Source organism: Panthera pardus, unplaced genomic scaffold (genome assembly GCF_024362965.1).
Source record: "Panthera pardus isolate Hobbes unplaced genomic scaffold, ASM2436296v1 HiC_scaffold_11, whole genome shotgun sequence".
NCBI lineage: Eukaryota > Metazoa > Chordata > Mammalia > Carnivora > Felidae > Panthera > Panthera pardus.
In genome coordinates this window covers 73,515,666-73,528,833 of record NW_026526666.1, presented here as the reverse complement: position 1 = coordinate 73,528,833, position 13,168 = coordinate 73,515,666, and the positions used below count along the sequence as shown (strand labels likewise).

General features: G+C 40.3%; 1 protein-coding gene across 12 annotated transcripts in view; it reads left to right on the top strand.

Moving 5' to 3' along the window:
• CCDC30 (coiled-coil domain containing 30) overlaps nt 1-12,937 on the top strand; it is a 132,925-nt gene extending 119,988 nt beyond the window's left edge. For 10 of the 12 annotated variants that reach the window (XM_019429207.2, XM_019429211.2, XM_019429208.2 and 7 more), the window contains 4 exons: nt 2,894-3,030; nt 5,677-5,791; nt 12,152-12,219; nt 12,577-12,937. In XM_019429207.2, coding sequence (XP_019284752.2) covers nt 2,894-3,030; nt 5,677-5,791; nt 12,152-12,219; nt 12,577-12,775 — 519 coding nt within the window. In that variant the 3' untranslated portion in view covers nt 12,776-12,937. Of the gene's footprint in view, nt 1-2,893; nt 3,031-5,676; nt 5,792-7,837; nt 9,694-12,151; nt 12,220-12,576 lie in introns of those variants that run through there. The other 2 variants (XM_019429209.2, XM_019429210.2) reach the window with 2 other exon arrangements.
• Nucleotides 12,938-13,168: the final 231 nt, after the last annotated feature.

Sequence of the window (13,168 nt, the reverse complement as noted above, 5' to 3'; positions counted from 1 at the left end):
TACTGGTAAGCGAGAAGACAATGAGGCAGATGGCACGGTATTGACTGCAGAATGGTCTTGAGATCATCAAACGACACAAATTCAAAATGGAGCGCGGCTGACGAGGCCAGTCATGCTTTCCCTTCTTGAGATTCCCTAGCCCATTTCAGAATTTTGAAAACTCGGTCCTCACTCCTAAAATACTCATAGCTATGCACGTGCCAAGGATTCCAGAAGAATTCATGCAATTTCAGTCATTCCACGGGCTGTTATGGGATGGTGAAGAATTCTAGACTACACACATGAGACATTTTTGGATTATAACAGATGGGTCACCAATGTTGGATTCTTAATTAAAAAAATCCTCCTGATACTCTACACTATAGTGAGGGAGAAAAATAAGCTGGATTTTGCAGTATCCTTTTATCTGGGTACTACATCGCCAAAGACTCAGATCTAGGTTAGACTCACAACTAGGAAAGGTATGCAGAAGAAAGGAGCAATCCTGGCTCATGGGCCCACCGGAAATATTCTGCATTATCACTTTCTTGTACTGCCTGCCTCCCACTTCTAGCCTTACATGACAGAAACAGCCCCCCTCCTTTCAGCAGGCATCTTCTCTTTCTCCCTGACTGTACCGGGTTAAATAGTGTCCTCCACAAAGTCGTGTCTATCCAGAACCTCAGAGTGGGATCTGATTTGGAAATAAGGTCTTTGCAGGTGGGATTTGTTAAGATGAGGTCATAGTGGATTCGAGTTGGCCCTAAATCAGGGCCCGAAATCCAATATGTCTGATGGCCCTATGAGAAGAGCAGACACACATAGACACGTGCAGGGGAAGATGGATGATGGATGCAGCTCCATCAGGGAGCACCAGGGAGGGCTTGCCAACACCAGAAACTGAGAGAGAGGCGTGGAGCCCCCAGAAGGAACTAACTCACCCAACACCCCAATTTTAGACGTGTGGCCTCCAGGAATGTGAGAAAATCAGTTCCTCTTGTTCTAAGCCATCCAGTTTGTGGTTCTTTGCTACAGCAGCCCTGGAAACCCGACACATCTACCCAGAGAGTGGCAGGTCTCCAGGAAGTACACTGGAGGAGGCAAGTAAGCAGAGGCTAAGGAAGAGCAGTTGACCCTTTTCTCACTGCCCTTGAAGGGGGCTGTGGACTCTGGCCTTAAACAGACCTGGATGCAAAATCTAGCCCTGCCACTTAATAGTTCTGTGACCTTGCACAAGCCTCTGGGTATCCTTTCCTCATCTGTAAAATGGCATTGCTAGTACCCATCTCACAAGGCTTTTTGTGCAGTTAAAATATGAAATGCCCGTATCTGACACATACAACTTTCCATAGATGTTACTTTCTTCTCTTTTGTGTGTAAGCTCTCCTAGAAACATGTTAACTGGTAGATGCACAGTTCACAAGAGAGATTGTTAATGGAGTAGGAAATACTTAGCCTAGAGAAGGCTGATGTGAGATCTTCTAATGCCACAGTGGTACAAACCTGGAGGTCCTGACTTTACTTAGTTTAGCGTCTGGATCAGAGCCATGAGCATAAAAAAGCTGGGCTCCCTTTCCAAGCACCAAATGTCCAGAAAGCAGTGCCACTTTTTTGGGCTTTGTTCCTTCAGCCTTCTCTTTATAGGGTGAGCCAACTGAGTCTCCTGACTATTGTAAACATCCAAACCAGAGTTCTCCAAATATTTTATCCTTTTATTAGAGAATGTGTCCTGATTTTCTGGCTAAAAAAAAAAAAAAAAAAAATAGGGTATTTCCAAAGGGCAGGGTGTCAGTAGCCTTCTCCCTCCAGTTTCCTTTCTAATCCAGTTGTAACTGTGGAGTATTATCTGTGGGGTGGCTTCTTCTCAATCCTTACCAAAAATGTATTTAAATAAGAGTAGGCAAGATTACTGTTAGACATTGAAGGGTCCCGGATGCAGGACTTTAAAACCTGGAGTGGTTTGTTTCAGAACATAATGTAATATCCTTTCCTATAATTCTTAAATAATAGATGGAGTCTTTTCTGAATGATCTATATTAGTGTCTTTATTAAAAGCAAGAAAGTTGCCCCTCTTAACTCCATAATTCACACCTGCCAGCAGCTCAATATTCTTCTCCTACCCCAACTCACTCCCGCCATCAGCACGTGGGAACAAACATAGAAGGGTGAGGGCACTTAACACTGACAGTCATTAGTGACATGAGGAGGGCAATTCTACACTTTTGAGCTTCTAGAGTCCTCCCCAACAGTGACATTTATTAATATCTATTGACTCTTTCAGTATAAGAAGTTTAGTATTGTTTTCACAAGACACCCTCCTTTCTCACTTTAGCTATAGCTTCACTAGCTGTTGCTTTCAGGGAAAATTGTTGGTAGAAAATGAAACATGGTGTTAAGATGGAAGTCTCTTCTGCATGATCACTATACGGACATTCTCAGTAGCCAGCTTACCCGCTTGATTTGCCAAGCCAACTGAGATCCTGACACTGGTTGCCAAGTGAGGGGACTAAATGTCCATCTTCTTGCCTTTGCCTTAAGAAGACTATCACCACAATGCAGATGGAGATGTATTATATGAAAAAATGTCAAACTGGAGCTTCAGGGAATTCAGTTGTATTTGTTAGTGATTTGATACCTGTGGTATGAGAATAAATATGAGAGGCTTGGGAACTTATTGAAGTTGAGGTCTCAGATATTTTTAAATGTTAACCCAGAAGAATGATTAATTACTCAAAAAAAAATACATGACAAAAAAATAACCAAAATAAACAGAAGAACTCTCTAGCCGACAATGTCAGCAAACAGGTGAAAAACAGACCAGGGGGCAGGAGAGGAAAAGTCAACAAGGGAAATTTGCTGTCAACTTTGTAATTCTTTCTCCTGCTGTGGTAACAAGGGGCTTTATTATCTCTAGGAGAAGGCATTCCAGGACAAGATCATTGCTCAAAATGATTTACTGCTCCTAGAGAAAAGGAGCCTTCTGGAAAAACTCACAGAGAAAGAAGAATTGATCAACAGCAATAAAGGGGTAATATCTTCAGTCCAGAACAAGTAGGTGCAGTCCTGACTGAGGAGCCAATGAACTCTATAAAGGTGTTCCTCCCTCCACAAAGAGATTGCTCCAGAGACTATCCCTTGAGTTTGCAGCCTATCTCATAACTGTTGCTCTGCTGTCTGCTGTTTCCAGTAGTTTATGCAAAAGTTGTGAAATTAAAGAGAAAAAGATCACGGAGGAGGCGGGTCGGCCATTCAGATGGGCTCTTTCACATAGGCATTGCCTGACTGAGGGCCTAGCTATGCTTATTCTGGCCTGTCACTTTGTGTTTTGACACTCATTTGTATCATTTGATACCTATGGAATCAAGAGAGATCGAGAGAGGAACAGGCTCATACTAGTGACTTAAATTCATGAAACCCATAGGATACCCAATGTATTAACTTGTAATGAGAAGTATCCACAGCAAAGATAAATTCACATATTAGCCAGCCCAAGCCCTCTCTCCTCTATAGGAAACTTCAATTATAATCAAAGTTTTCTTGGAGCACAGAATTAGGGCAAAGAGAGTGGGTTGAACTTAACAGATAGTGTCACTAATAATAACTGTAATGAGGGCACCGGGGTGGCTCAGTCCTTAAGCATCTGACTTTGGCTCAGGGCATGATCTCACAGTTCATGAGTTTGAGTCCCACACTGGGTAAACTTGAGCCCTGCTTCGGGTAAAACGCAAGCCCTGGGTAAGCCCCTCTTCCCTCCACCCCCCACCTCTCTCTGTGCCCCCTTGCTCACTTGTGCCCCCTCTCTCTCTCAAAAACAAACAAACAAACAAACAAACAAACAAACAAACAAACAAAAAAACTATGATTAACATTTTTCAAGCACTCACTATGTGCTTGGCACTGTTCTAAACTCTCTCTCTCACCAATCCTCACACTAATCCCAGGAGGGAGACACTGGGATTAGACTTATTTCATGGGTGAGAAAGCTAAGGTCCAGAGAGGCTCAGGAACTCAGACAGCCTAGTCACTGACAGAGCAGCGTGTGAACCCCAGTAGCTTGGCCTTAGAGCCCACAGCACCACAGTCTGTGGGGAGATCTGTTCAGCAGATTGGAACTCTCCTTTCTGCTGTTGGGGGCACCTGCTTCTCTGGGCAGACCTGGAGAGTCTCTGATTATCTTTTACTATCTATGTCTCCCCTTTTATGTACTCTAAATAATCCATGGCCCTTCTCAATCTACATCATTGATTTTGACATTCCCAATGCAACTGACTTGTTAGCTGTGCCTTAATATTAATGATATTTCCATATTGTCCTCCTGAAGGCACACTCTGGCCATCTGGATTGGATTTGTATGTTTTCCTTAGAGTAGGTTTCTTCTACAGGATGCTGCTTTCTTTTACAGATGAGAAAAACTGAGGCTCAGATTTGGTTTTTGTCAAGGGTCACACAGCAAGCAAATGGTAGAACCAGAACTCAAACACAAAACACAAAAAAATCTCTGATCAAAACTATGTTTTGATCATGTGTCCCAAATAAACCGTGGTCCTGGAAAATGAGCCTGGTATAGTGATTATACCAGGGCTTATATAACTTCTATAACTCGGGCTTAGAAGTCTGAAAGATCTGGATTGCATCTCGGCTCTCCGATTTTCTGGTTTTATGTTGCTTTTCTCTGAGCTTCAGTTTTCTCATATGTAAGATAGGCTCCATAACAACATCAATTTCATGGAGTTGTAAGGATGAATAAAATGAGCCAATACAGGGGCGCCTAGGTGGCTCAGTTGGTTAAGCGTCTGACTTCGGCTCAGGTCATGATCTCATGGTTCGTGGTTTCAAGCCCCACTTCAGGCTCTGTGCTGACAACTCAGAGCCTGGAGCCTGCTTCTGATTCTGTGTCTCCCTCTCTCTGCCCCTCCCCTGCTCATACTCTGTCTCTCTCTCTCTCTGTCAAAAATAAATTAAAAAAAAAAACATAAAAAAATTTAAAATAAAAAAAATATGAGCCAATACATGAACAGTTTTAAGTGTCTACTCTGTGGGTAGGTTATAGTGCCTAAGCGCATGGTAAGTACTTGGTAAATGGTTGCTGCTGCTGCTACCACTACTGCGGCTGTTACTACTACTACTACTACTACCACTACTACCACCACTACTGCTGCTACTGCTACTACTACCACTACTACTGCTACTGTTATTGGTGCTACTGCTACTACTACTGCTGCTACTATTACTATTCCTGTTGCTGCTGCTGCTGCTACTACAAAAGTAGAGGATGACTGTATGAGATCAGAACCAGATGCAGTCTGTGTAGCTACAATATTTGAAGGGATGCAGAGTCTCTTGTTTCAGTCCCACCCCTGAATAGGATCGTATCCTTTGTTAAGTTTCTCTGTTGCATACGGCATGTTTCTGTTCTCAATTTGTATTTAATGACTAGGTATAGGCCAGAAGCTTATTAATTTCGACTTCATCTTGGAACATGGTAGGAATTATTCTGCCAAAGTTGGTTCCAAAATCTGGGCAGTGGGCTAAGACCCAGAGCTGGTGGGAAGTGAGGACACAGTTTTGAGTTTTTAGTAATTATTAAATACTATGCATTATTATTATTTATAATAATACTATATTATTAGTAGAAAGTAATAAATTGGTAAAAATACAGAAATTTTTAGTTATTCCTCTGATTTATCCCATTCTTAGAGTACTTCTCCTGGACAAAGAAAATAAGCATTTGCAGGAAACCAGTCTCTGGCTCAAACACCAGGTTGGCTTCTTAGAGAGTATCATAAAGAACATCCAGATTAGCAGAAAAGAGGTAAGCTGGGTGCTGCTATGAGGGCCTTCATATGAAGCCCGGTTGCTAAGACTATTGTGTTCTCTCTCCCCTTCATCTTCCTGTAGCTGTAGGCTGTACTTGGCCTCATGGTGGACTATGGCAAAGAGGCCCATTGGCTGCACCAGGGCAGCACACCACGAGACTACTCTTGGCCAGCTTTGCTCTTCTTTGGGTCAGCTTTTATTAAATACTCTCATCCTATGTGATCCCAAAGCAATTTGTGCATGCTTCATAGCTTCTTCCTTAACACTGTATCATCATTGCCTATTTTGCTTCTCTATCTCATCCACTTAGCAGTGAGACCCTGGAGGGCAAGGATTGTATCTCGTATGTCATTGTATCTATAGGCAGGTGCTCCATAAACATTTCAGAGTGAATGAATATTAAATATTTTCACAGATATGCCTCATTCTCAACAACCCTGTTTGCCATGGATTGTTTTAGCCCTGTCTGAGAAATGAGCAAATCTGAGACTCCTAGTGGTAAATGAAGCTAGTCTGGTCTGGCAAGGAGTCAAGCCTGAGGAGAACATCAGAGTCAGAGAAAGAAAGAGAGTCAGAGTCCGAGAAATTATGTTACAAAAATCCAAACAGACAAGTGGCCAAGTCCAGGCAGATGTGGCAAAGAGTATAAGTTCAGAGAAGGTCCAGAGTCTAGCTGGTGAATGTGTCAGCAAGAGGGACTTCAAGGAGCAGAGTTGCATTCTGAATCCAGGAGAGAGGCTGCTTTCTTTCTCCCCTGGCTTATATCACCTCCTAGGTGTTTCATCCCAGGATACTTTATGTAGATCCTGCCTGTTGAGTACTATTGCTATGGGCATAAGACCCTCATCTGGTTTGCTCTAGGAAAGGTGATTATTTCCAAGCTATATGAGTTGTCTTGTAGATTTTTTTTTTTCAAAAGCAGAACTTCCAGAGGCGCCTGGGTGGCTCAGTCAGTTGAGCATCCAACTCCGATTTCAGCTCAGGTCACGATCCCAGGGTTGTGGGATTGAGCCCCGTGCCAGGCACTGCATTGAGTGTGGAGCTTGCTTAAGATTCTCTCTCTCCCCCTCTGCCCCCTCCCCTGCTCATGCTGTTTCTCTCTCTCTCTAAAATAAAACAGGACAAAAAAACCTATTTTTTTAAAAAAGGAGAATTGCCAGATTATATGGCTTAATTTCCAGTAGTTTATGTTTTTGCTTGAGCTACAACTATGCTCAACTGTCTAGTCATTCATGGGTGCCTGGCTGGCTCAATCAGAAGGGCATGTGACTGTTGATCTCAGGGTTGTGAGTTTGAGCCCCACGTTGGGTATAGAGATTACTTAAATAAATAAATATTTTTAAAAAATTGTCTAGTCATTCACTATTTTACTTGTTCATTCAACAAACATCCATCAATTCCAGGAACTATGCTATGTCCTAGGAATATGAAGATAGACCCTGTTTCCAGAGGTCTTTAGTCTAGTAGAGAAGGGCAGAGACATACCTGAATAAGCACTATAGTATTATATAGGTGGTGAGTTGGAGCCTTAATGGAGTATATACTAGAACAATAGCTTTGATATCCACAATAGTATCCTCAAACAAAATAAATGTGACATGGGTCAGGATTACACTACATCGAGCTCAATGTTTCACATGTGACAAAAGTACCAACTTATAGCATCTTCATATCTGTTAAACAATCCCAAAATTGTTTTTAAATTTAGAATCTTAAGGATCTTCCAATTCAGCCCCCTCATTTTATACAGGAGGGAGAGAAAACTCAACGAGGTTAAATGACATGCCTGTGTCACACAGCAACTGCTGACATTTCTCATATCTCTTGATTCTCGGTAATTGAGTATCACGCTAAAAACAGACCAGCATATAGATCCTGAGATCAGATATATCCTAGATCTCTTCCTTCCTTGCAATACCTCAGAAGCTAAAGTGGTGAGAACTTGACCTTTGGCGAGTGCTTACTATGTGCCTGTTATTGTACTAAGCATTTTATGTATATTATCTCATTTAATCTACAACGTAGATTCCCATTTTCACAGCTGAGGAAAACTGAGCTCTAGAGAGGTGAAGTGACATCATTGCCCAGGGCACATAACTAAGAAGTAGAAGAGCACGGACTGAAAACAACTCTCTTCGGCACTTTGTTCCTTGTACTTAGCTGCTATCTCATCATACCCTAAGTCTACTGTTTCCCTTTCAAGGGTATTGGGGTAACTAGGGACCTAGCCTTGTAAGAGACCATATTGCTTCCTGCATTGTAATTCCATCTTTCTTCTCTTCTGGATTATAAATATGCTCCATGAGAGCAGGATCTATGTCCATCATGTTACCCTCTGCATCCCAAGCACTTAGCACTTGAGTTACAGCAACAACTTAATGCAGTCTTTCCTCCTAATCTGTCCTGCCCATGCCTCTAGACTAATCTTCATGAAGCACTACCTGCTTTCATAGTACTTCATCTCATAGAGTTTCAGAGACTTCCTTTGTCTCTAAGACAAAGTTCATTCCTTCAGCAAATATTTATTAGACATATATAGGCATTATAATCCAATATAGAATATGGGCCTCATTCTGTTCCCTATATGGTCTAGATATGATGATGTATGAGATACAGTGTCTGCCCTCACAGAACTCAGCCCTAGTGAGAGTGACGCCAGATAGCTGGCAACTACCATACGTTGTGGCAAGTTCTATAATAGCAGTAGGCCCAGAATGCTGTGAAAGCAGAAAGAGCGATATCTAAACCTATCTGGGGTACTTAGGGAAGGCTTCCAGAGTTGTTGATGTCTAAGCCAGGAGAACTGAAGCCACGTAGGAAATACCTTTCTGACATCAAACAAGCCTGATCAAATGAAACCAATCTATTTATGGTTTTCCCCCAAAGCTCTGAGGTTTCCTCCCTCTGGATCTTGTATTTCCCTTACTTGGAAAGACACATCCTACTTTCCTTCTTTCATCTTCCTGGCTTTTGTGTTTTGAAGTCCTACTGTTCCATTAATCTATAGCCAAAGTATATTTACAAAATACACTCTGAGCATATGACTCAAAATGATGCAATGGCTTCCCACAGTCTTCACAATAAAACCCAAATTTTCCAATGCAGTGTTTGTATCCTCCATGACCTTGCCTCTGTCATTCTTATCCATCTCATCACATCTCATCCCTGGTTGGTTCCTCTCTCCACTCTGGGCTCCACATTGTCTGTGTCCCTGAATTCTATGGCATCAGCTTCAGGCTCTTCCAGGAAATCCCTCTCCCTCCATTGCCTTCTCCCACGCCTTTCTTCCCTCAGATTTTCTCTTGGCTTGTTCCAGCTGTCTCTCAGAATGCAACCTAAATAGCTTCTTTTCCATAGAGCTTTTTCTGAATCCTCCCCTCCCAAAATCTTATCCTCCCCTCCCAAAACCTGGCTTTGTGCCCTTGATAGGTTTTCTCATTGCACCTTATGTGCCAAATCCCAGCTCAGCATTTTACTAGCTGTGTGAAAAAAGGAAACCTTGTTCACCTTCTAGTTCCCTCATCTGGGAAATGAAGTAATCACACTCAAAGGTGACTGTTCCACATAAAAATCTGCATATGAATATTTATAGCAGCATTATTCATAATAGCCAAGAGGTATAAACAAGCCAAATGTCCATCAACTGATGAATGGACACATAAAATGTGGTATATCCACACAACAGAATATCATTCAGCCATAAAAAGGAATGACGTATTGATCCATCTTATAACACAGGTGAGCTTTAAAGATATTATGTGAAAGGAAAAAAGCTGGTCACCAGAATAGGCAAATCTATAAACATAGAAGTAGATGAGTAGTTGCCTAGGGCTGAGGCATTGAGGGATAAGGGGGTATAGTTAAAGGGTATTAGGTTTATATTGGGAGCAATGAAAATGTTCTAAAATTGATTGTAATCATGGTTGTACAACCCTGTGAATACACTAAAAACAATTGAATTGTGTATTTTAAATGAGTGAATTATATAGTGTGTGAATTATATCTTCATAAAGCTATTGTAAGAATGAATGAATGAATGAATTTCAGAGATGGCAACTGGGGTAAGATAGGATAATTAGAATAATGTACATAAATTACCCAATGTAATAGTTGGCAAATAGATGGCCTTCAATAAATATAGCTTCTTTCTCCCAGTATACATACATTCACTTGCTTCAATATATATTGAATATTTACTGAGTTCCTCCCATTGTTAGGTATGTTCACGTTAATTTTCACAACGCTGGAAGATTGGGTATTGTTATTCTCTCATTTTAGATGTAGGAAACAAAACTCAGGAAGGTGACAAGACATATCAGAGTCTAATTAGTAGAGCCAGAATTCAAGCCTGGTCCTCTCGGTCTAGTAAAATTTCTTTTCTTTTTTTTAACATTTATTCTTTTTTTTTTTTTTTTTTTTTTGAGAGACAGAGAGAGACAGAGCATGAGTAGGGGAGGGGCAGAGAGAGAGGGAGACACAGAATCCAAAGCCGGCTCCAGGCTCTGAGCTGTCAGCACAGAGCCCTACACGGGGCTCGAACTCATAGACTGTGAGATCATGACCTGAGCTGAAGTCGGACACTTAACTGACCGAGCCACCCAGGCGCCCCTAGTAAAATTTCTAATGCATTATAAATTTCTCTGAATGCTAGTTTTTTCCTCCTTATAAAAGCTTCTCATTTATTTCAACACAACCAAGAATTTCTTACAGGAACTAGTTGGCGTGCATCAAAGGTTAAACAGAGGTCCAAGTTTAGGGGAATCAATAAGCCTCCATAACTGTATGTAAAATTTGGTCTGTGTTGATTGGTTCCTGTGAGAAAGGGTATTTGGTTTGTTTGTTTTTAATATTTATAATATTTTTAATATTTGTTTTAATGTTTGTTTAATATTAATTAAATATTAATTTTTTAAATGTTTATTTATTTTTGAGAGAGACAGAGACAGAATACGAGTGGGTTAGGGGCAGAGAGAGAGGGAGACACAGAATCCGAAGCAGGCTCCAGGCTCTGAGCTGTCAGAACAGAGCCCGACACGGGGCTCGAACTCACAAGCTGTGAGATCATGACCTGAGCCAAAGTCGGATGCCCAACCGACCAAGCCACCCAGACGCCCCAAGGGTATTTGGTTTTTAAAGTCATAGGATTTACCAAAACATAGATACTTTTTATCCATGATTTAAAGGGACATAAAATGTTTACCAGAGTATTAAATAAAAACTTACCTGAAAGTAGAATGGACTGATTATATCAGCCAATATAAAGTAACTCATGTATAAAAATAGATATAAAAAGCTGGCTTACAATGAAAGCGCTAATACAAAAGTGTAAGATTTATAATTGCCAAATATTCTTCAGGTATTTAGGGATTACATTTTCTTCAGTTTTATCGAGATGTAATTGACATATAACATTCATTGTATAAGTTAAAAGTATCCGGCATAATGATTTGATATATGTATACAATGCAAAATGATTATCGCATTAAGATTAGTTAACATCTATCACCTCACATAGTTTTTTTCCCTTGTGATGAGAACTTTTATAAGATCTACTCTCTCAGCAACTTTCAAATATACAGTACACTATTGTTGACTATAGTCTTCATGTTGTACATTACATCCCCAGAATTGATCTTATAACTGGAAGTTTGTACATTTTGACCATCTTCACCTAATTCCTCCAACCACTACACCCCCACCTCTGGCAACCACAAATCTGATCTCTGCTTCTAGGAATTTGGTTTTTGGTGGTTTTTTTTTTACATTGTACATATATGTAAGATCATGAAGTATTTGTCTTTCTCTAATTAACTTATTTTACTTAGCATAATGCTCTCAAGGTCCATCCATGTCGTTGCAATTGGCAAGATTTCCTTCTTTTTTCATGGTTGAATAACATTCCGTGTGTGTGTGTGTGTGTGTGTGTGTGTGTGTGTGTGTGTGTGACATTTGCTTTACCCATTTATCTGTCCATGGTGTTGTAAATAATGCTGCTACAAACCTGGGGAGGGTGAAGATATCTTCAGACAGTGATTTCATTTTCTCCAGCTATCCAGAAGTAGAATTGCTGGATCATATGGTATTTCTATTTTTAATTTTTTGAGGAAACCCCATACTGTTTTCCATAGTGGCTGCACCAATGTACATGCCTGCCAACTATGCACAACTATCCTTTTCTCCACAACCTCACCAGCATTTGTTTTCTCTTGTCTTTTTTATGATGGCCATCCTAACAGGTATGTAGTGAGGGGATTAAATCTTTAACCAAAAATGTATATAAAGTATAAGTTTTAGGATAGTATGGCCAATGGCTTATTATTATAATTTTAAATATTCATCCTTTCTTTTCTTTTAGGAGACAAAAATTAGTAACATCCCTGAATTTGAAGTATTTTATAAAATCTTGCCCCTTCCAAACTCCAGGTTAGTAAAGCCAAGACAATCAACTGCATGCTTGAGACTCATGTCTGCCTAACTCATCCTGAGTTGCTTGTTGTCTTGAAGAAACATAGCATTTGGGGGTAATTTTGTTTTATATTTAGTATTTGAATCCTTTTCCAATTCCTTTTCTCTTTCCACTTTTTCACTCCTACACCTGACAGAATCTTGACTTAAGGTAGAAAGTAATCATAAACATAAGTTTACGCTAAATGTTATTTGGTTTCCTTTGTGCTTGACAGTTGTAAAAACTGAAATCCTATCGATGCCTTATCCCCATACCCCCAAAGTGCTACCAGGACATCCTGTTTTCACCAAGTTCTCACATATGGCCATTCTTAGTTTTTCAGGAACAGGTTTGGTAGAGTCAGATGGAAGTCTTCAAGGGCTTGAAGAAAATAAGTCAGAAGAAGCAATGCCAAACCCCAAGTCCTCCAAGTCTCCTTCATGTTCACAGAATTCTAAAGCTGGATATGTAAATGTGCCTTTTCTTAAAGAGACACATTGCATCGTAGAACAAGACCAGAAGTCAGAACTATAAAATCATTGGTGGCTAAACTAGGCTGATCAAAGCTGCTAACTTAAAGCTTGGGCATGAAGGTGGAACATGACATGGAGAACAGTTACTACAGATCCTCATGGGACATCAACCAGGAGCCTTCAGAATTACTGATAAATTCATTAAACCAGTTGTAAAAATGGATTTCTCAAGTTTGTTTGATATCCTCAAATATCCTTGTATTGATCAATAATAGTGATTAGTTCAATGGTTTAATTAGGTTTCTGTTTAGCAGAGCATACATAGGCTAATTCAGCACTTTTTTACTATTATGGGTATTATTCATTTTTTAAAAGTTAAAAACAATGTAATCATATTAAAGCAAATACTTTAAAAAGAAAAAGATATCTCCTATAATCCTGCATTCTCAACACA